The sequence below is a fragment of the Scyliorhinus torazame genome, chromosome 1 (genome assembly GCF_047496885.1).
Source record: "Scyliorhinus torazame isolate Kashiwa2021f chromosome 1, sScyTor2.1, whole genome shotgun sequence".
NCBI classification, from domain to species: domain Eukaryota; kingdom Metazoa; phylum Chordata; class Chondrichthyes; order Carcharhiniformes; family Scyliorhinidae; genus Scyliorhinus; species Scyliorhinus torazame.
Genome location: NC_092707.1, coordinates 327,524,826 through 327,548,869, shown reverse-complemented (window position 1 = coordinate 327,548,869; position 24,044 = coordinate 327,524,826). Strand labels below are relative to the sequence as shown.

Sequence of the window (24,044 nt, the reverse complement as noted above, 5' to 3'; positions counted from 1 at the left end):
CCACCCCCGCTGGACTCTTTTTTTACAGGGGGTGAATGTGGTATTATAGGTATTACGGTACCTGAGAGGCTAAAGCAGCATTGGTAGAACCTGTATGCTTGCTATTGGCTAGAGTGTATAATAGCTCCGCCCTGATAGGTGGGGTATAAGAACCCGTGCCGCCCCAGCAGCCCTCATTCTGTACCTGAGCTGCTGGGGGAAACATCTAGCTTATTAAAGCCATCAGTTGGACTACAACCTCGCGTTAGTGGTCATTGATCGTGCATCACACTGGTCCAAAAATGTATGAGTGGTACGAATCCAGAGACCCAGGGTTTGCTTCGGGGTCCTGGGTTCGAATCCCACCATGGCAGATAGTGAAATTTGAACTAAATTTTTTGAAAATCTGGAATTAAGTCTAATGGTGATCATGAAACCATTGTCGATTGTTGTAAAAACCCATCTGATTCACTAATGTCCCCAGGGAAGGTAATCTGCCGTCCTTGCCCGGTCTGACCTACATGTGACTGCAGACCCACAGCAATGTGGTTGACACTTATCTGCTCCCCACTGAAATGGCCTAGCAACCCACTCCATTTAAGGGCATTTAGGGATGGGCAATAAATGCTGGCCCAGTCAGCGATGCCCACATCCCAAGAACACATTTTGAAAATGTTTAACTTGAGGCATGTGTGCACAAATCGGTTAGCGACTCGACCAAGGCAGGCCAGCAACAAGCGCTGAAAGACATCACGAGGTAAGGTCAGCCCGCTGAACAGGTGAGGTGAGCAGGTTTGCGACTGCACCAGGGCAGCCAGCAACTGCGAGACATGAGGCAGGATGTCCCAAACCAAGCCTTAGCCACGGGGAGATAACGAGTGAGGCAGGGGACTATCTTGAAGACCCCAGGTGAGCGAGGTGAATGCGATAGTGAGAAGGGGAGTGTGAGGAGGGGGAGAGGAGTGTGATGGGGGAGGGGAGTGTGAGGGGGGAGTGTGAGGGGTGGAGGTATGAGGGTGGGGGGAAGAGCGTGAGGGGTGGGGGGAGTGTGAGGGGTGGGGGAGAGTATGAGGGGTGGGGGGAGAGTGTGAGGGGTGAGGGGAGGAAGGATGTGAGGGGTGGGGGGGAAGAATGTGAGGGGTGGGGGGGAAGAATGTGAGAGGTGGGGGAGGAAGAATGTGAGGGTTGGGGGGAGGAATGTGAGGGGTGGGGGGAAGAATGTGAGGGGTGGGGGCTGTGGTGAATATATTATGCCAATAATCCATCATTGTATCTGTATCTGTGCTATGCTGTTGCCCTTGTGGGCTCCTCCTATGGGCCATTGTATGGCATTATCCATAGGGGAACATGTTGGGGCCTGTATGGGCTACGCCCATGGCTCCTCCCCTTGAAGAGCAGTCGACCTGTAGGCGGTTCTCAATATTGGATCAGTCGCAGACAAGCACTGTTCTAAGTTGATTAAAGCCACGGTTTACTTCTACTCTTGTCTCGAGTGAATTGATGGTTGCATCAGGGGTGAAGAGTGTCGGGGGGGGGGGAGGAAGACTGAGGCGATTGGGTGGAGACTAGGAGGGGAGGGGATGGGGGAAGACTGAGGGGATGTAGGGGAGGCTGTGAGGGCAGGAGAGTGTGAGAGGGGGTTAGCCACGGTTGAAGACGGGTTACATTTTGGTGGGAGGGAGAGTTTGCGATGGGGTTAAATAAGGGTTTGCTGGGAGAGTTGGGGGGGGGGCAGAAACGAAGGTATGAGCTGGGCTCCGCGAACTGCAAACCCATTCGTCTCTGGTTAAACTGTCAAACTCAGGCTGGTGGGCGGCCAGGCAGCTTTCATGGTTGTTTGCCCTTAGAGAGGGCATCGCTTTACCAAGAACAGATAATTTGGTTGTTTTGACTGGAACTGACGGAAATTTGTGACTTGCAGCAGCAGACAGGGTAAACCCTGGTCCGGCACTGTTCAGCAAAACGTACAATCTGTCCTTTTGCCACGTTAGGTTTCCTGACAGGGATTTCGAGCCTTCTCGCCTGTTGATGGAAAACAATCTCAGGATTTTCCCGATGTTGTTGCAATAACAAGGGTTTTCTGGTGCCTGTGCAGCACGACCGTTGATCAGATCCAAAGATACGGCTGCGTCATGTGTTGAGAGGAACATTTTTTTCAAGTACATTTACTGAAACTTGGTTGCCACAAGTATTCCCGATAACTTCGGCGCAGTTTGGAAATTTGGACTGCAGGAGGAGATTTGGGCCCCGCGGAGAGAGTTTGCTGAACAGAGAACCCAGGCTTGTTTAATGTTTAATCCTAAATTTGGGCGGTGCCAAAACACTGGGGCAGTTTGTTTATACCCCACCTTGAGTCCATCTATCGCAGACTGAAAGGCGGTGGAGGTCGATAACACATCCACTTTTCTGACACAAAGCTAGTCGGGTTGAAGAGTGGAGTTTGCCGCGACTTTCTCTGTGTCTGGAAGCCCAGCGCCGGTGAGCCGAGTCTCTGCGGAGTGAAGAAAAGGGAGAGGAGAGTTCGCCCTGTGACTGACCTGTGCTGGCACTGTCCTCACCTCGCTGAGGCCCGGGAGCCCATGAGCTCAAGGGTCGCGGCGGCGGCGGCCGCCGGGCTGGGGGTGGCCTTGGCCACCGGCCTTGGGGTGGTCGCCGGCCTGTGGGTAGCCGTCGGGCTGGGGCTGGCGGCGCTTGGGGTCGGGCGTCTCTGGGGCGCCTACCGGCAGAGCCACCCCGAACTGGTCAGAGTGGGCGAAATCTCCAGGCTCTTCATTTACCCGGTCAAGTCATGCAAAGGAATCCCCCTGACCGAGGTGGAGGTCGATGAGTTGGGAATGAAGAAGGGCCCTTTGAAGGACAGGTACTTCACTCCCTTCTCTTTTACACAAATCTTTACTTTCCAGTCTCTGCTTTGAAATGTTCTGTGGATAACCTTATTTTTGAAATTTTCAGTGACTGGCTAAGTTTGGCCTCATGCATTTTTAATGTAATAATAATCTTTATCAGTGTCACAAGTAGGCTCACATTAACACGGCAGTCAACAGAACCGTAACGTGATTTTCCTTTCCACCAACTCTTTTAACACCGTCACCAACAGAGCAAGTCACAGCTTTGGCGGTGCTTTGTTAAAATAATATCTTTCATAAAGATTCGCTCTTCTGCTGGCATATTAGTTACAACATGATTGAACATGCGCCGGAAAATAATTTCAACACAAATACCAGTTTTAATTAAGCTACTTTGCTGCAGTGTTTAACTCGTTTGATCACCTCAGTGATTCACGCTGCTCCTGTGCCAGGGTACTTTTTGTGTGAGGTTTGTTTCAATGAAGGTGCTCGTTAACAATGGCCTGTTCGCCATTGTGCTGAATAATATCCTTCAGTCCAGTTACTAACACTGGACGGAGAATGCCCCACGTGTGATTTATTTAAATACACCAAGGTCAAAGCGTTTTTTTGAATGAAGGAGCAGGGTAGTTGTGTTTCGGGGGTGGGAGGAAGACCTATATTGTACTGTTCTCGACCACCGGACATCTCCAAGCACCTTGCAGCCAACACAGGTCACTGTTCGGGGTAGGAAACGCACCAGCTATTCAATAGATCAAGTGTAGTAGGAGCCTCTTGGCTCAGATCTGGCATGTCTCTCTTGTGGGGCCATGAATTGGATTCAATTTGAATTTGAATTGGTTTTTGGAGCAGGCGAGGAGCTGGATTAGGTGTTCGCCCCTGCCCACACTCTGAGCCCTGGCTTTGGAACTCAGAAAACGTAATATGTGCACAGCAATCTTCCACAAACAGCAATGTGATAATGGCCAGGTAATGTGTTTCAGCCTTTTTGATTTGAGGGATAAATATTGACCGACACACCAAGGATCAATCTCCTGCTGTTTGAAATTGTGCCATGGGATCTTTTATATATTCACCGAGTAGGCAGATCGGGCCTCCGGGCTAAAATCTCAGCTAAAAGGTAGCACCTCCAACAATTCAGCAGCACACCACTGAAAGCTCATTCTACGTTGTGGGGTTGACCCAGCAGCGGAGAAGCAATGATTAGGGGTCAGAAATGTAGAGGATATGGCATACAACTGGAGAATATTGCTCAGTTAAGGTCAAGTGCAGAGGTTGGAATGTGAGAACAGGAAGTTAGAATGCAATGGGTGTACAAGAATAAGAATGATGGATATGCAGACATTGTGCTGGAGACTTGTATCAATGAATTCAAGATTGATTAGTTTGTGAAGGGATGGAGGAGCAGAGCTTGTCAAGGGAACATTTTGAGATCCATTCTTGAGACAAAAAATGCATGAATTTGGGTTTTGGCATTATTGGTGGGGGAGAAGAGCGGTGGACATGGGTCACGGAAGGTGGGGCACATCAAGCAGTAATCCAGGATGCCAAGGAATTAATACAATATTAGAAAGGAGAAGACAAAGAAGGAGTCAACTAAGAAGTAAATGTGTAGACAGGTTTAGAATAAATGCATCTTAATGTGCCCAAATGAACTTGATGGGTTACAAGCACAAATATTCATTGATAATATGCTGAAGTGGCAATAATGGAAACTTGACTTAAAATGGTGACTTAAGATACAAAATTAAAATTCAGAAAAGATAGATCAGGAAGAAAGGGCACTGGGTATCTGGGGAATGCCCTGTACTGTTGGAAAGAGAGACGTACTGTAGCCATCTGGGATGGCCACTTACAAAGGAAACATGGATACTCACAAAGACTCAAGGGAAATATGGCCAATACAGGATTCGGGCAAACTCAGAGCCTAAATGTATATTTGCTAACAGAGAACCAGACAGTATCGAAACCCCTAGCCGATTTGCATTCTAATGGCCCATTTCCCCAGGACGAAGGACTGGTACTCGGGTATCAGATACAATTCCAGACACATTGGCGCCACTCCCTTCATGCAGGAAGCCCAAACAGCCTAGGTCAGTGACCGCTCAGGACACACCCAGCCAGCAAGGCACTCGCCCCTTTATTGGCTCAAATCGAAGGCAGTAATCGAAGCCTGCCGAATTATTGGGTCCAAGGCTAAGGACCGCCCAAAAGAGCGCGAACCCCCAAAGGATAAAGAGAGACACTGCCATGTGTTTGATCTCTTTTGGCCCTGGCACACCGGCACTCTTCGGCCCGGCCTATACCTGAAGCCAACTGCAGCACCACGACCAGAAGCAAGTTCAAGATCAATGATCGCTACCAGACTGATGAGCCCAGCAGAACCGAAGTTACTACTCCAGACCCAGCCACTCCAGATCCGAACAAAGGCCTTGTTCCTCTGTCAAAGCCGGGTGCCTGAAGTTAAGTACAGGTTGTTGTAGTGTTTGGTATAAATTAGCTTGTAGTGGTTTTATGTTGCATGTGCGAGTTAATCTTGAGTGTAAATAAACTATTATTGAACTTGAACTTCCTGACTGGTTGTTGGGTCTTTGATCAATATCCGGTTGAACCTTGTGGTGGTAACATCTGATACCTGGCGACCCTGAAAAGCAATATCACTCAATAGTAAAAAGGGCGATCTTATTGGCGCCTCCGGTTCAAATTGGCAACAGTTATTGGCGACTCTGCCGGGACTCGATTTAGAAGTGATTTGTCACTCCGAGAGAACCCACAAAACGTTGAAATAGAAACTCAATTGGAAAAGTGAAAGAAACCACAAGTGTAAGACCCGTATTGATCAAACCTCCAAGATTCGAAAATGTGTAGTAATTTGCATGCGTACGAACAGGGATATAAGGTAAACTCATTAGATTTTGTTGCGTAAAACTATCGGGAGCTTTGTGAACCGGAAAATGGCTGTTCGAATCGACGCCCTGTTTCCCCCCCTGTCCCAAATTTACGGTAGAGAAACAGAGATTACGGTAGGAAAAGAGATACCAGTAGAAATGGCAGCAAAGGCAATGGAACGCCTTATGAACCCACAGGAACCCGAGGTTGCAGTGACCAGTAGAGCAGAGCAGTGTCCCATATGGGAAGAGGAACTAAGGAAACACTTCAAGGGGAAAGGATGGCCCCTTTGGTCTGAGTTTTGTTCGAATGAAGAGTCAGGTCCTGGTAGCATGGGACAAACTTGGTGGGACAACCTAACCGAGATTCACAAGAAGAGTTTAGGGAAAGTTCGTAAGCCGATGGCAATCGTGTCCTGTCTGGCACAATTGCAAGGCACAGAGGAGGTCATGAGGACGCTCTGCAGACAGCTTGTAGAGAAAGAGGAGACGAGTGAGGGAAACGTTAGCAAGTGTGAAAACGTGAATGAGCAACTCCGAGAGCAGCTAGCAGCAAAAGACAAGGAGATGGCTGATGTCAAACGGGCACACCAATCTTGTTTAGGCCACCTAAGCAGCTTTCAGACACAATACGATAAGTCCTACCAAGATACACATCGCACAGTCTTGGTAAGAGAAGAGACGGAACAACAGGTAGAACAGTTAAAGAAGCAATGCGCAGACTTGAAGGCAGCTTTACGAGCACGCCACAGTTCCACAACGGAACAAAAGCAGAGTTCAGTAGTTCAAATTTCAAGGTTACAGTCACTGCTCTCAGTGCAAAATGGTTTCAGAGACACCTTTGGACCAAGTTTAGACCAGGAAGATGGCCCCGATTGGCAGGAACTCAATGAAATTGCCTATAGATATCTAGAAAATACCGAAAATCACAATAGAGCCCCCCAGGCCCCGAAAAGGAAAGCACCCGCACCACTGACTGCACAGGCAGCACACAACCCCATGAATCCAGTTACCACACAGCGCACGTCGCAGGATCGCGCGGAGCCCGATTTTGTTTACACCACCCCATTATCCATCACACAATTGAGAGATGCCTGCGCCAAAATTGAACCATTCCAACCCACAGCAGACCCACACCATTTCTTTGAGCGAGTAAGACAACAGACAGTTATGTACGGTCTGGATGAACCAGAGGAAGTGGAACTTATAGTGATGAGCCTTGACCCATCCGTTAGTTCAATACTACCCGATCCACAGAATGTAGGAGGAGGAAGCCTCCAGAACATGAAGGCAGCTATTTTAATGCAATTGGTTATAACAGAGGAGATCCCGTAGAAGGTCTGGATCGCTGCTGACTAAAGAAAGGAGAGCATCCGACCGCATACGCAGGACGCCTTTGGCTACACTTCAAAGCGGTATTTGGAGATTTAGTCCGCGCACATGTAAATGTTGAAAATACAACCAAAAGGACCCGTATTTTAGTCTGCCACGCCACAGAAGCAGGTCAGAAAGCCTGTGGGAATTATGATCCCTCAGACGCCACACATAATGAAGTGTGTGTTCTGAAGAGATTTTCTAGAGCTTGGGAACAATCCCTCCATAAAAAGACAGAGCAGAAGAAGGCAGAAGCAAATATAAATCCAGTAAGGACACATCAGGACCCCGCATGGGTAAACAAAGGTAGACATGATGGACAGCACCACAGCACAGGGATGCTATAATTGTGGACAAAAGGGACATTACGCCACTGAATGCTGACAAAACCTCCCGAACCAGCAACGACACCAACAGCCCAACCCCCCACCCAGGGAACTGTACCCAAGGGAGCAATACACCAGAGAGCCTGCTCCACCTCATGTGCCCCAGGGGTCATGTTACAACTGTGGGCAGTCAGGACACTTCGCCCCAGATTGCAGGAGACCCCCACCACCAGCTAGACTAGCTCCCAGATATGAAAGAGAACACTACCCACAGCAGCTACAAGGTCCCAGCTGCCCCATGCAAACTGTGAGCGCTTACCCGCCACTTCTCATGGCAGGGACACCTCAGCAATGCCACTTCATTTTTGTTTCTCTCCTTCGGTCACACTACACCGGCTCCATATGCTAGTTACACCCCAGGCCAAATGTGATTGCGGCTAACCAATATATAAAACTGGCCGCACCGAAATTCGGCTGGTTAAGATTAGCCTCAACCTCCCATGGTTGTGATTTAAGAAAGACTGGTCGAAGAAATTGTCCGCCCACACAACGCATCGACCACAAGCTGCTAGAATTCCTTGCACTTTAACAGAATGTTCTTTTCGGATGCCTTGTTTCCAAAATGGTTGGTTTAAAAAAAAAATGAGAGTCACATGGTGACAATTCTAATGGGAAATTGATATTAAGGAGAAACAGACGGTCAAACGAGATATTAAACAAAGGTATTAAAAGATATTATGCTTGCGCCCCCAGGAAGATACGAGGATACAAGGAACAAAAGACAAGATGAAGACAGAACTGATGACCTCCATTATGATCATCGTTGGATCACTACAGTTGCGCACGTCGATGGCCCCTGTAACCCACACCACATTGTCTCCAAATACAACCATACCACACAATACCCCTAGCCCGGACACCACACCTCCCATGAAAATAAACACTGATACCCCCACATGGTGCGCTAATATCGTAAAATGGTATTCCCTCTCATACACGGTAGAAGCCCTATTAGTTATTGCAATACTCTGCAGTGTCGTTCAGACACTTAGACTTCGAAAATGGCGAAGGAGAGCCTCCCGCTCCCCGATTATATACACTCCGAGCCCCCTTTGTTGGACTTCAACAGACCCCACACTCTTTTTGAACCCTTTTCTGATAAATAAAGTTTGCGTTTCGGTAAATGTAATAAGTTAAGTAGGAATGTGATGCTGCTATCGTTTAAAATTTTTGTAGTATAATAGTTCTTTTTGGTTATTAGCTAGCAGCATAAGTGTAGTTTAGGTAAGGACAGTTAGAGGTTCCCCTTTGTGTAAATAAGCTAAATGTGTAACGATTAAATGTTTTATAGTGCCCCTTTAGAATTTATGAATGTGTGATATGTTAAAAACTTAGGTAAATACTCCAATACATAGGACAGAGTAGTATAGAACCTGTCCTTGACCAAGGGTACCCTGCACACCAAAGAACAGATGAAGGATCAGTATTGTGATCCACCACGCTTCGCGTTTAGGATCAAGAGGACGGACTGTAGCCATCTGGGATGGCCACTTACAAAGGAAACATGGATACTCGCAAAGACTCAAACGAAATATGGCCAACACAGGATTCAGACAAACTCAGAGCCCAAATGTATATTTGCTAACAGAGAACCAGACAGTATCGAAACCCTAGCCGATTTGCATTCTAATGGCCCATTTCCCCAGGACGAAGGACTGGTTGTCAGGTATCAGATAGAATTCCAGACACATTGGCGCCACTCCCCTTTATTGGCTCAAATCGAAGCCTGCCAAATTATTGGGTCCAAAGCTAAGGACCGCCCAAAAGAGTGTGAAACTCCAAAGGATAAAGAGAGGCACTGCCATGTGTTCGATCAATTTTGGCCCTGGCACACCGGCGCTCTTCGGCCTGGCCTATACCTGAAGCCAACTGCAGCACCACGACCAGAAGCAAGTTCAAGATCAACGATCGCTACCAGACGGATGAGCCCAGCAGAACCAAAGTTACTTCTCCAGACCCAGCCACTCCAGATCCGAACAAAGGCCTTGTTCCTCTGTCAAAGCCGGGTGTCTGAAGTTAAGTACAGGTTGTTGTAGTGTTAGGTATAATTTAGCTTATAGTGTTTTTCTGTTGCATGTGCGAGTTAATCTTGTGTGTAAATAAACTATTATTGAACTTGAACTAACTGACTGGTTGTTGGGTCTTTGATCAATATCCGGTTAATCTTGTGGTGGTATCATCTGATACCTGGCGACTCTGAAAAGCAATATCACTCAACATTAAAAAGGGCAACCTTATTGGCGCCTCCGGTTCAAATTGGCAATAGTACCTGAAGGGCTGAGTACAGAATCTATTTGGTTATGGTTGAGGAGCAATAAAGGCAGTGTCATGGTCCTGGGGTATTCCATATGCCTCCCAAGTGTGAGAGAGAAATAGAGGAGCATATCTGCAAGGAAATCATAGAGAAGTGCAAGAATGATAAGAGTGGTAATATTGTGGTATTTTAATTACCCAAATATCAGATAGGATAATATTAAGACTATAGGGAAAGGAGGACATTGTTGACCAGTATATTCTCGGTCCAACAGGGAAGGAGGCATTGATAGATCTGCTGCTGGGGAATGAGGTGGGCCACATGGATTAAGTGTCTGTGGGGGACACTTGGATGAGAGTGAATTTGTATCATAAAGTTTAGCTTAGTAACGGAGATAAAAAGGAACAATCTAAAGTAGATCTTCTGATTTGGAGGAGAACTTATTTCAATGGGATGAGTAGAGATCTAGCCAAGCTAAAATGGAACCAAAGACTGACAGGAAAATCTGAGGAGATTTTGTTTTTTACGAATCTTTATTATAATTATTTTCACAAGTAGGCTTACATTAACACTGCAATAAAGTTACTGTGAAAAGCCCCTAGTCGCCACATTCCGGCACCTGTTCGGGTACACTGAGGGAGAATTCCGAATGTCCAAATTACCTAACAGCACATCTTTCGGGACTTGTGGGAGGAAATCGGAGCACCCGGAGGAAACCCACGCAGCCTTGGGAGAACGTGCAGACTGCACACAGGCAGTGACCCAAGCCGGGAATTGAACCTGGAACCCTGGAGCTGTGAAGCAACAGTTCTACCTACTGTGCTATTTAGGTAAAGGCTGGGTATATTCCAAAAAGGGTGAAAAATAGGGGAACCTTTTCAAGGCTCTTTGGATGGCAAGTGAGGCAGAGAATATGATGAAACTAAAAAGAAGGGTGTAGAATACATGTTGAGTGAATTCTTTAAGCAAGACCCAGGCCAGATATAATAAATTGTGTGGGGAAGTGAAGAGAAAAATAAAGACTGGTAGAGACATAGGATGCAATTTTCCAGCTGTTTCCTCTGGCAGAATCTTCTGGTCACTGCCGGTGTACCCCCGCCATGGGTTTCCTCGCAGCAGGCGGGTCCATACAACGGGACACCTCGTTGACAAGCTGGGAGCAGAAGATCCCGTAGCCGGCCAATGGTGTGCCACCTCTACAATTGTGAGACATGTGGCAGGTGGTGTGGAAAATCCCACCCAGAGTATGAGAATAGAGTAATAGTTAACACAAAAGTGAACCCAAAAGTCTGCTAGCAGCATGTGGGTACTAAACAGATAGCAAGAGGCAGGATGGGTTCTATTAGGGACAAAGATAGTGATCTATTAATTTCCTTTTTAATACCCTATGTTTTATACTTGTAAATTTTATTTCTTTCCCATCTCATCTTGCAATCTATTTTCCCCTAAAAACTAGCAGTCAGGTTTCTAGGTCACTCATTGGTGAGCATCTCACACCACATCCACAGCAAGCAGAGGCAGGGACGTTCCAGGGATCTGGCACTTGGAGGGATGCCCAAGCCCAGGACTCTACTGAGCTTCAGGCTGATGAAGTGGGTATGGTCATCCCAGAGCTGTTGGAGCTACAAAGGCAGAGTTGTGAACATCAGGAACGGATGACAGCATCTCTCAGATTGCAAGGCCGATTTGAAGGAGTCCCATTGCTACTGTCTGAGGAGATGGTACTGTCACTCCGACGCAATGAGGCCAACACTACGAGAGTGGCTAGCAGAGGGGAGACTTTGGTGCAGGACGTGCACTCGATGGTGGAGATGTCCACTTCATGGTTCAGCTTATGAGCTCCATGGTGCATGGTGCAGGCACGAATGTCAGCGTCAGAGGATGGTGGGGCTTCTGGATCTCATTCCAGCTGCCCTCTATACCATGGAAGAGCCCAATGGCCCCGACGCTCCTGAGGAAAGAGGATCAGTAGGGGCGCAGATCAGGACATAGAACATAGAAAATACAGCACAGAACAGGCCATTCGACCCACAATGTTGTGCCGAACCTTTGTCCTAGATTAATCATAAATTATCATTGAATTTACAGTGCAGAAGGAGGCCATTCAGCCCATTGAGTCTGCACCGGCTCTTGGAAAGAGCACCCTACCCAAAGTCGACACCTCCACCCAACATTAAGGGCAATTTTGGACACTAAGGGCAATTTATCATGGCCAATCCACCTAACCTGCACATCTTTGGACTGTGGGAGGAAACCGGAGCACCCGGAGGAAACCCACGCAGACACGGGGAGGATGTGCAGACTCCGCACAGACAATGACTCAAGCCGGAATCGAACCTGGGACCCTGGAGCGGTGAAGCAATTGTGCTATCCACAATGCTACCGTGCTGCCCTTAAGAACAAATAAATCTACACTATATCATTTTACCGTAATCCATGTACCTATCCAATAGCTGCTTGAAGGTCCCTAATGTTTCCGACTCAACTACTTCCACAGGCAGTGCATTCCATGCCCCCACTACTCTTTGGGTGAAGAACCTACCTCTGACTTCCCCCCCCCCCCCATATCTTCCACCATTCACCTTAAATTTATGTCCCCTTGTAATGGTTTGTTCCACCCGGGGAAAAAGCCTCTGACTGTCTATCTATTCCCCTGATCATCTTATAAACCTCTATCAAGTCGCCCCTCATCCTTCTCCGTTCTAATGAGAAAAGGCCTAGCACCCTCAACCTTTCCTCGTAAGACCTACTCTCCATTCCAGGCAACATCCTGGTAAATCTCCTTTGCACCTTTTCCAAAGCTTCCACATCCTTCTTAAAATGAGGCGACCAGAACTGTACACAGTACTCCAAATGTGGCCTTACCAAAGTTTTGTACAGCTGCATCATCACCTCACGGCTCTTAAATTCAATCCCTCTGTTAATGAACGCTAGCACACCATAGGCCTTCTTCACAGCTCTATCCACTTGAGTGGCAACTTTCAAAGATGTATGAACATAGACCCCAAGATCTCTCTGCTCCTCCACATTGCCAAGAACTCTACCGTTAACCCTGTATTCCGCATTCATATTTGTCCTTCCAAAATGGACAACCTCACACTTTTCAGGGTTAAACTCCATCTGCCACTTCTCAGCCCAGCTCTGCATCCTATCTATGTCTCTTTGCAGCCGACAACAGCCCTCCTCACTATCCACAACTCCACCAATCTTCGTATTGTCTGCAAATTTACTGACCCACCCTTCAACTCCCTCATCCAAGTCATTAATGAAAATCACAAACAGCAGAGGACCCAGAACTGATCCCTGCGGTACGCCACTGGTAACTGGGATCCAGGCTGAATATTTGCCATCCACCACCATTCTCTTCTATCGGTTAGCCAGTTCGTTATCCAACTGGCCAAATTTCCCACTATCCCATGCCTCCTTACTTTCTGCAGAAGCCTACCATGGGGAACCTTATCAAATGCCTTACTAAAATCCATGTACACTACATCCACTGCTTTACCTTCATCCACATGCTTGGTCACCTCCTCAAAGAATTCAATAAGACTTGTAAGGCAAGACCTACCCCTCACAAATCCGTGCTGACTATCCCTAATCAAGCAGTGTCTTTCCAGATGCTCAGAAATCCCATCCTTAGTACCTTTCCATGACTTTGTCTACCACCGAAGTAAGACTAACTGGCCTGTAATTCCCAGGGTTATCCCTATTCCCTTTTTTGAACAGGGGCACGACATTCGCCACTCTCCAATACCCTGGTACCACCCCTGTTGACAGTGAGGACGAAAAGATCATTGCCAACGGCTCTGCAATTTCACCTCTTGCTTCCCATAGAATCCTTGGATATATCCCGTCAGGCCCGGGGGACTTGTCGATCCTCAAGTTTTTCAAAATGCCCAACACATCTTCCTTCCTAACAAGTATTTCCTCGAGCTTACCAGTCTGTTTCACACTGTCCTCTCCAACAATATGGCCCCTCTCATTTGTAAATACAGAAGAAAAGTACTCGTTCAAGACCTCTCCTATCTCTTCAGACTCAATACACAATCTCCCGCTACTGTCCTTGATCGGACCTACCCTCGCTCTAGTCATTCTCATATTTCTCACATATGTGTAAAAGACCTTGGGGTTTTCCTTGATCCTACCCGCCAAAGGTTGTTTATGCCCTCTCTTAGCTCTCCTAATCCCTTTCTTCAGTTCCCTCCTGGCTATCTTGTATCCCTCCAACGCCCTGTCTGAACCTTGTTTCCTCAGCCTTACATAAGTCTCCTTTTTCCTCTTAACAAGACATTCAACCTCTCTTGTCAACCATGGTTCCCCCACTCGACCACCTCTTCCCTGCCTGACAGGGACATACATATCAAGGACACGTAGTACCTGTTCCTTGAACAAGTTCCACATTTCACTTGTGTCCTTCCCTGACAGCCTATGTTCCCAACTTATGCACTTCAATTCTTGTCTGACAACATCGTATTTACCCTTCCCCCAATTGTAAACCTTGCCCTGTTGCACGCACCTATCCCTCTCCATTACTAAAGTGAAAGTCACAGAATTGTGGTCACTATCTCCAAAATGCTCCCCCACTAACAAATCTATCACTTGCCCTGGTTCATTACCAAGTACTAAATCCAATATTGCCCCTCCTCTGGTCGGACAATCTACATACTGTGTTAGAAAAGCTTCCTGGACACACTGCACAAACACCACCCCATCCAAACTATTTGATCTAAAGAGTTTCCACTCAATGTTTGGGAAGTTAAAGTCACCCATGACTACTACCCTGTGACTTCTGCACCTTTCCAAAATCTGTTTCCCAATCTGTTCCTCCGCAACTCTGCTACTATTGGGGGGCTTATTGAAAACTCCTAACAAGGTGACTGCTCCTTTCCTATTTCTGACTTCAACCCATACTACCTCAGTAGGCTGATACTCCTCGAACTGCCTTTCTGCTGCTGTTATACTATCTATAATTAACAATGCCACCCCCCACCTCTCTTACCACCCTCCCTAATCTTATTGAAACATCTACAACCAGGGACCTCCAACAACCATTTCTGCCCCTCTTCTATCCAAGTTTCCGTGATGGCCACCACATCGTCGTCCCAAGTACCGATCCATGCCTTAAGTTCACCCACCTTATTCCTGATGCTTCTTGCGTTGAAGTATACATACTTCAACCCATCTCTGTGCCTGCAAGTACTCTCCTTTGTCAGTGTTCCCTTCCCCACTGCCTCATTACATGCTTTGGCGTCCTGAATATCGGCTACCTTAGTTGCTGGACTACAAATCCGGTTCCCATTCCCCTGCCAAATTAGTTTAAACCCTCCCGAAGAGTACTAGAAAATCTCCCTCCCAGGATATTGGTGCCCCTCTGGTTCAGATGCAACCCGTCCTGCTTGTACAGGTCCCACCTTCCCCAGAATGCGCTCCAATTATCCAAATACCTGAAGCCCTCCCTCCTACACCATTCCTGCAGCCACGTGTTCAGCTGCACTCTCTCCCTATTCCTAGCCTCGCGATCACGTGGCACCGGCAACAAACCAGAGATGACAACTCTGTCTGTCGTGGCTTTTAACTTCCAGCCTAACTCCCTAAACTCATTTATTACCTCCACACCCCTTTTCCTACCTACGTCGTTGGTACCAATGTGCACCACGACTTCTGGTTGCTCCCCCTCCCCCTTAAGGATCCTGAAGACACGATCCGAGACATCCCTGTCCCTGGCACCCGGGAGGCAACATACCTTCCGGGAGTCTCGCTCGCGACCATAGAATCTCCTATCTATTCCCCTAACCATTGAATCTCCTTCAACTATTGCTTTTCTATTCTGCCCCCTTCCCTTCTGAGCCCCAGAGCCAGACTCAGTGCCAGAGACCTGTCCGCTAGGGCCTTCCCCCAGTAGGTCATCCCCCCCCCAACAGCAGCCAAAATGGTATACTTGTTTTGAAGGGGAACGGCCACGAGGGATCCCTGCACTGTCTGCCTGTTTTTTTTTTTCCCCTGACTGTAACCCAGCTATTCTTGTCCTGTACCTTGGGTGTGGTTACCTCCCTGTAACTCTTCTCTATCACCCCCTCTGTCTCCCGGATGATCCGAAGTTCATCCAGCTCCAGTTCCCTAACACGGTCTTTGAGGAGCTGGAGTTAGGTGCACTTCCCGCAGGTATAGTCAGCGGGGACACCGATGGTATCCCTCACCACCCACATCCTACAGGAGGAGCATGCAACTGCCCTAGCCTCCACCCCTCTTACTTTACAGAATATAGCTGCCCTGTGGACCAACTGGAACTCCGCCCTCCGGCTCTGCTCCCAGTCAGCTGCACTCTCTGTAAACTCTTGGCTCTCTTCTCACTCTTTAGGAAACAAAATGAATGGAGCACCGTACTCCCTCCTCACCTAACTCCCTCAGTCACCAAACTCTCACTATAGCACTCAAATGCACCAAATTCAGCACTCCCTCAGTCACCAAACTCTCACTGGAGCACTCAAATGCACCAAATTCAGCACTCAGTGCAAAGTCTGCACTGTAGGGGATCACTTTTATACTGTGAACCTAGCCTCTGAAAACTGGCCTAATCCAATTAAATAATTAACAAGCTCCAGCTGCAAGTGCCTACAAGTAGAAGCTTTGTTTAAAGCTGATTGAAAATTCATCTTCTTTTAAACCAAACAGCAACTTTTAAGTTAATTAACTAAATAAAAGAAAGATTAGACTTTAGATAAAAATGAAGCCCCAGTCACCAAACTCTCACTATAGCACTCAAATGCACCAAATTCAGCACTCCAGGACATTAATCTAGGACACCCTGGGTGTGTCCAGCCCATCTAACGCCCCCTCTCCTTGTGAACGGCACACCTCCAGTCTCTCACACCGAGGAGGACAGCACTGCAATACCTGTGCAGTCCAAAAGCAGGCCGGGACCCTCGAAGTCCCAGTCCCCGAGGGGATGTCACCAAGGCCATTTCAGGCAGGATGTGGAAGTCAGCACACTGCCTCAACCTCAGCTGTGGATCCTGGGGATGCACCGAGACATAATAGGAGGGTGAGGAAGATTAAGAAATGATAGGCACCGAGTGGGCATGGGTGAACCTGGGCACTCATACAGGTAAGTCACCATTGTAGTAACGCGCTGGTATCAAAATTCACTTTTTTTCACCCATAAGCAACCTTTTAAAAAAATTAATTTACGGGATGTGGGTGTCACTGGTTAGGCCTTTATTGTCCATCACTAGTTGCCCTTCAGAAGGTGGTGGTGGTGACTGGCCTTCTTGAACCGCTGCAGTCCTCGAAGTGTAGGTACACCCACTGCTGTTGGGGAGAGAATTCCAGGATGTTGTCCCAACGACAGTGAAGGAGCAGCAATATATTTCCAAGTCAGGGTGGTGAGTGACTTGGAGGGGAACCTCCAGGTGGTGGGGTTTCCAGGTATCTGCTGTTCTTGTTCTTCTAGATGGTAGTGGTTGTGGGTTTGGAAGGTGTTGTCTAAGGAACCTTGGTGAGTTACTGCAGTGCATCTTGTAGATGGTGGATAGACTTTGGGGAGTCAGGAGGTGATAATAGTAATAATAATCTTTATTATTATCACAAATAGGCTTACATTAACACTGCAAATGAATTTATTGTGAAAATCCCCTAGTTGCCACGGTGCCTGTTAGGGTATGCTAAGGGAGGATTCAGAATGTCCAATTCACCTAACAAGCACGACTTTCAGGACTTGTGGGAGGAAACCGGAGCAGCTGGAGGAAACAAGTGAGTTACTCGCCATAGGATTCCTAGTCTTTGACCTGCTCTGGTAGCCACAATATTAGTATGGCTAGTCCAGTTCAGTTTCTGATCAATGGTTTTTGGACATGGACTGCTTCATTATCTGAGGAGTCGCGAATGGTGCTGAACATTGTGCAGTCATCTGCAAATATCCCCACTTCTGACATTATGATGGAAGGCAGGTCATAGATGAAGCAGCTGAAGATGGTTGGGCCAAGGACATTACCCTGAGGAACTCCTGCGGTGATGTCCTGGAGCTGAGATGATTGACTTCCAACCACCAAATCATCTTCCTTTGTGCCAGGTATGACCCCAACCAGTGGAGAGTTTTCCCCCTGATACCCATTGACTCCAGTTGAGCTGGGGCTCCTTGATGCCATACTCGGTCAAATACTGCCTTGATGTCAAGGACAGCCACACTCCCCTCACTTCTGGCATTCAGCTTTTGTCCATGTTTGAACCAAGGCTGTAATGAGGTCAGGAGCTGAGTGACCCTGGCGGAACTCCAACTGGGCGTCCGTGAGCAGGTTATTCCTGAGTAAGTGCTGCTTGATAGCAATGTTGATCACTCCTTCCATCACTTTGCTGATGATGGAGAGTAGACTGATGGGGCGGTAATTGGCTGGGTTGGATTTGTCCTGTTTCTTGTGTACAGGTCACACCTGGGCAATTTTCCACATTGCCGGGTAGATGCCAGTGCTGTAGCTGTACTGGAACAGCTTGGCTAGGGGTGCGGCCTGTTCTGGAGCACAAGTCTTCAGTACTCTTGCCGTGATATTGTCAGGGCCCATAGCCTTTGCAATATCCAATGCCTTCAGCCATTTCTTGGTATCACATGGAGTGAATTGTATTGGCTGAAGACTGATATCTGTGTTGCTGGGGACATCCGGAGGAGACTGAGATGGATCATCCACTCGGCACCTCCGGCTGAAGATCGTTGTGAATGCCTCAGCCTTGTCTTTTGGACATATGTGCTGGGCTCCTCCATCATTGAGGATGGGGATATTTGTGTAGCCTCCTCCTCAAGTGAGTTGTTTAATTGTCCATCACCATTCACAGCTGGATGTGGCAGGACTACAGGACTTAAATCTGATGCGTTCATTGTGCAATCGCTTTGCTCTGTCTATTACTTGCTGCTTATTCTGTTTGGCACACAAGTAGTCCTGTGTTGTGCTTCACCAGGTTGACACCTCATTTTTCGGTATGCCTGATGTTGCTTCCAGCATGCTCTCCTGCAGTCTTCATTGAACCAGGATTAATCTCCTGTCTTGGTGGTAATGGTAGAGTGGGCAATATGCTGGGCTATGAGATTGCAGATTGTGGTTGAGTATAATTCTGCTGCTGATGGCCCACTGCTCCTCATGGATGCCTCGATTTGAGTTGCTAGATCTGTTCAAAGTCTATCCCACTTAGCACGGTGGGAGTGCTACACCACACGATGACATCATGGCACCATGCTCTCAAACCCCTGTGCTAACTCAGTGCTTCCTCCCTGTGCAGTGAGAGGATGGCAGCACTATGTCGCTCCCACCTCCCACACTGCCAACGCAGTAAAGCTGTGCCATTGCTGTCGCGAGATCTTCACCTGCCTACATGAATCAGCAAGACATTTCACAGAGGATAAGTGGAGTGTTGCTCTACCCTCACTGCAAGTCACCATCATTCTCTTGCAGCATCTGGCCAATCACTTTAGTTCCCTGCCCATGAATGTTGCGACCATCACAATGACCTCCCACAGGCACCACAATACTGAGGATGTCAGACCCCATGGTGGGAGATGTGTTCACAACCTAGTCTTTATTGTCCCCAAATCTATGGGCTATGAGCGCATTCCTAGGCCCACATCGGGCCGTGGCCTTCGCCCCAGGCCCTTCCTCTGCCTCCTCCGTGGGTTGCTCCTCGCTATTCACGTCATCCAAGGAAATGTGGCACATCTCCTTCTGGTTCAGCTGCTCGCCCTGCTGCAGTCTCAAGTTGTGCATTGGACCTCTGACATCTGGAGGAAGGCAGTTCTACGGTGATATACCTGGATCCAGTAGTGTCTCCTCCCAAGGCTCTGCCATCTGTGGCCCTGCTCCTGGAAGATCAGTATGCCCTGCTTCTCCCTATTCTCCAAGGCACTGGCCCTGGCAGCGGGCAGCCGCATGTCGATGTTGCTGCTCCTCAGCTATCCAAAGAATTTCCAGCTCCGTGATTCTCTCAAAAGGAAGAGAACATCAAAATGAGTGATGAGTCCTGACAATGCCCTGATCCACAACCCTTTCAGGATCTGGGACATCCGCCATGTACATCCCCCTTTGTGAGCATCTTTCCAATGAACCTCACTCCCTCCCCATCACAGAATAACCACATCCCCATAGTTGCCCATCTCGACTCCACCTGAATGAAGAGCTTTTGACCCTTGGGAGCCTCAGCAGGATGCGTGACTACCCATGACCTTGTTGTTATGAGAACCATGTTCTAACCATCTGAGCTAAGGATTAGCTTTTGGCCACCATTCAGTGGCACACTCGTACATTGCAGTGCTGACTAGATTGGCACCATTGACTCACCAAGGAAGGATCTGGGATTTGATTAGGCAACTGGCTTTCCCTTGTGGCAGGTGGGGCACACCTGATTCATAGGCAGCATAGCAGCACAGTGGTTAGCACTGTTGCTTCGTAGCGCCAGCGACCCAGATTTTGATTCCTGGCTTGGGTCACTGTCTGTGCGGAGTCTGCACGTTCTTCCCGTGACTGTGGGTTTCCTCCGGATGCTTCAGTTTACTACTACTATGACAATAATATTCGATTGGATTGGTTTATTGTAACGTGTACCGAGGTACAGTGAAAAGTATTGTTCTGCGTACAGCTCAGATAAACATTATTATTATTTGAAGACTGCTATTCAGTCAGCTTCATCCTTAGATGGCAGCCTCATTCCCCTGGTACTCATGGGCTGCGGATTAAATGAGTCTTCCAACTTAGCCAGCCAGCCCATCAAACGCTGATCCCTGAGAGCCTGGCCTCCATAACCAAACATTTCATGCCCTCTGGCTTAGAAGTGCAGCCTGTGTGTGGGGTTCACACACTCCCCCTTGATGGGAGGGCCTTCAGCCCTCATGAGGCTGGGAACCACCCTTTGTCAGAGTTCCCCACTCTCCCCATTTCACAAGAGACCTCACAGTCACCCTCTGTGCTGTCCCTGTGAATTTACCTGCTAGCACGTATTTTCAAAGTGCCACTCTAGAAGGGCAATCCTGCAATGGTAACATCGTCACAAGCTCGGCAATGAGGACAGGGAAACACTGCCTGCACACTAGCCGCCAGATCCTTGAAACCTAGAATCTCATGGTCATGAAAGGCCGTTAAGACCTGTGAGTGACCCTACCCCTCGAGATGCCGTGATTGAACTGAGCCTCAATGTTCGTAAACATTTAGGAACTAAGGGCTTTCAATTCCTCTAATTCGTAGAAGAAAGCACTTATCTACTTTGATATAGTCAGGGCTTGTGAATCAATGCTAGATACTTATAAACATTTGTGGTTAGGTTCACAGCATGCTACTTGACACACATTCAAGCATGAAGGGAAGTGAAAATAAACATTCCAGCTACAACCTACAATTACAACCTACTAAAAGCTGTATCTCTTTGAATATCCCTTGGAAGGCTTACAGATTGAAGGATCTTAGGGGGTTTAAAGCCTTGTGATATGGTTTTGGCTTTCTATGAAGTCAGAACTGCTGCTTTCCAGATATTTGTCTGAGGCAGCAGGTGTAAGGGACAGGTGAGTGGAAAAAGCAGTGATTTATTTTCACTTTTACTGCCTGGACTGTTCTTTAGTTTCAAAGCAGGGGTGACAGTCCAAAGATGTGCAGATTAGGTGGATTGGCCATGCTAAACTGCCCCTTTGTGTCAAAAAGATTAGTGGGTTTACTAGGTTACAGGAACAGGGTGTTATGCGTGGGCTTAAATAGGGTGCTCTTTCCAAGAGGCAATGCAGAGTCAATGGGCCGAATGATCTCCTTCTGCACTGTAAATTCTCTGAGGCGGACAATCAGCGGTGACTTCCATCCAGACCCCCCCCTCCCCCCCACCCCCATTGCTCCCCCAGCACCCGACACGCCCTGCCCATGCACCCTCAGCCAGATGGGGACCCTGCTCACTGGACTGCATACCCTGTACCCCAGACACCTCCACGTAACGTTATCTGGACTGGGCACTGGTCCCTTCCCCAGTGCATACATTCACCCTCTTGTCGCAGAAATGTCCCTGGTGGTGGGGCCCAGCCCTTGAGTGTTCGGATATTGGCTGCTACATCCTAGTTGTTGCCTCCCACAGTGTTCAGGCACAGTGTCGCGGCATCATGGTATGATTGGGATGATAGGCAATAACCTCCACATGCTACATTGCACCCTTGCCCATGGCGATATACTTGGGATGTGTGAAGTGCTCACCTAACTACGATTGCGATTCCCTATTATTAGCAACCTTTAGCCACACAGCCAGAAACCTCCGCGGTCAGTGGGAGTTATGGGTGGTCGGTGGGGCAGGCGTGCTGGGATGGCCACTGGAACGGGACTACAGAGTCCAGGGATTGGCATGGTGAACCCGCAGGTGCTGAGATTTCCCACCCCCCTCCCCAGCCCAGGACATGTGCCGCCACCCCACCCCGCAACTCCCCCCCCCCCCCCCCCCCCCCACTAATGGTGGCCCACCCCGACTGAGGCTGGCCCCCGGTCTCCAGTGCCCCTGGGTTCTTTGCCTGTAAGCGAAGATGACTAGTCACCTCCTCGGGTCCCTGCAGCAGCCCTCGGCTATATACAAGTAGCACTAATTGGCACCCGCGTGACCACTTGCTGGGGAGGCCGTTAGATAAGATGTCACTCCCGTTAATTGTATGGAGATTGGGCTGAAGTGGTGATTATTGGTTTCTTGCCATGCTACTGCGGGATCATGATTTTACCAACGGGAGCAGGATGGTTAGATTGCAAACAGATTGCCGCCCGGCGCGGTTCTCGATTTTGGCCTCGCCCACAATTTAATGGCCTCGTCACGCTCTGACTTGAGTGCAACACGGCTATTAAATTCCACCCTATTTTCTTCCGCTGGAGCTGAAATCGGAAGTGCAAATCCGGAAGCAATTCCCAATCCTTAGCCATGCAGAGTTGCAAGGATTTCCTCGGGACTCCCGCTATTGGGCTGCCAATTTGAGCAGGTGGGCCGAGAGCGGGGTCCCGTGGCAGGCCCTCCCCAACACAATTCAGCCCGCCCCCCCCCCCCCCCCAGGAATTTCTGGGTCACCCTCCCCTCAGTACAGGGTGACCTGACCCCACTGTGCCTGCCCTCCCTCCCCCCCCCTCCAGAGACCCCACGAGAGACCCCCTAAATAAAGTGGCCCCTGTCAGGAACACTCCCAGAAGAGAGACCCTTGTCTGGAAACTAGAGAATAATCTAGACAGAGGCTGTGAAAAATCATCACTGCTTTAACACTCACCTGGGCAATACACCTGCTGGCTCAGGCAGAGGAAGCAGCACCTGTCAATTCCTGGAAAGAGAAAATCAGTCAGCTGGGTTTAAACCCCCTCAGATCTTTGATCTGCAAGCCATTCATTCATTTCTGTTTGATATTGATTTTACTCGGCTGTGATTGACAGCTTCCACACACACCAGCTGGCAGCATTATTATATTCATCCCCCTTCATGGATGAGTAACTTTGAATTGGTCAGCTGTGAAACTAACTGCAATGTGTATAAACATTGCAGTGTTAATGTAAGCCTACTTGTGACACTAATAGAGATTATTATGTGAAAGATACTCATCTGAAGTGGGTTGAAGGGTTCCCAATGAATCAAACAGCAACTGTAGATATTTTACACAGAAGAGTTTGTAAAATTCCTGAGAATGAGCAGTGTAAAATGTATTAGAATTCCACCATTTCATCATTCTCCAAATGGAGCAGCAGAGAGCACAGTAAAATTGTCAAATGTGCTCTTGTTAAGAAAATGCTAGATACAAATTGGAAAAAACGGCAGTTTGCAGTGAATCACACTGGCAATTGTTTTCCCTTTTGTTTATTTAACACAACACTACCTGCAGAACACCAGCTGAATTGTTTCTTAGAAGACAGCCTAAAATAAGATTTTCATCACTGAAGCCACATTTAGCACAAGCATTAGAAGAGAATAAATCCAGGCAAAATGGGAGTAACAATGGGGGTAGAGTGAAGAAAAAAGTCTAAAGTTGAACCAGTAGATTAAGTTGGAAGAACATCATCATAAGTGATTAAAGTTGTTACCAGGAAGAGTCATGAAAATATGTTGTTCCCATACATATTTGGTCAAGATGTTTGGTAATGGAAAGGTTTGGTTTGCACGTATAGATAGTATCTTACCTTCAGAGATTCACATAAGAAGAAGGGGATTGGGAAGAATCAAAGGAGTCTAAATTATCCAAGCATGTCTTTCGGGACTTGTGGGAGGAAACCAGAGCACCAGGAGGAAACCCACGCAGACACAGGGAGAATATGCAGGCTCTGCACAGACAATGACCCAAGCGGGAATCAAACCCTGA

The 24,044-nt window shown here is 48.0% G+C and overlaps 1 protein-coding gene across 1 annotated transcript in view; it reads left to right on the top strand.

Moving 5' to 3' along the window:
• Positions 1 to 1,999: 1,999 nt before the first annotated feature.
• marc1 (mitochondrial amidoxime reducing component 1) overlaps positions 2,000 to 24,044 on the top strand; it is a 68,289-nt gene continuing 46,244 nt past the window's right edge. The window contains exon 1 of the mRNA XM_072508376.1: positions 2,000 to 2,839. Coding sequence (XP_072364477.1) covers positions 2,559 to 2,839 — 281 coding nt within the window. The 5' untranslated portion in view covers positions 2,000 to 2,558. The remainder of the gene's footprint in view (positions 2,840 to 24,044) is intronic.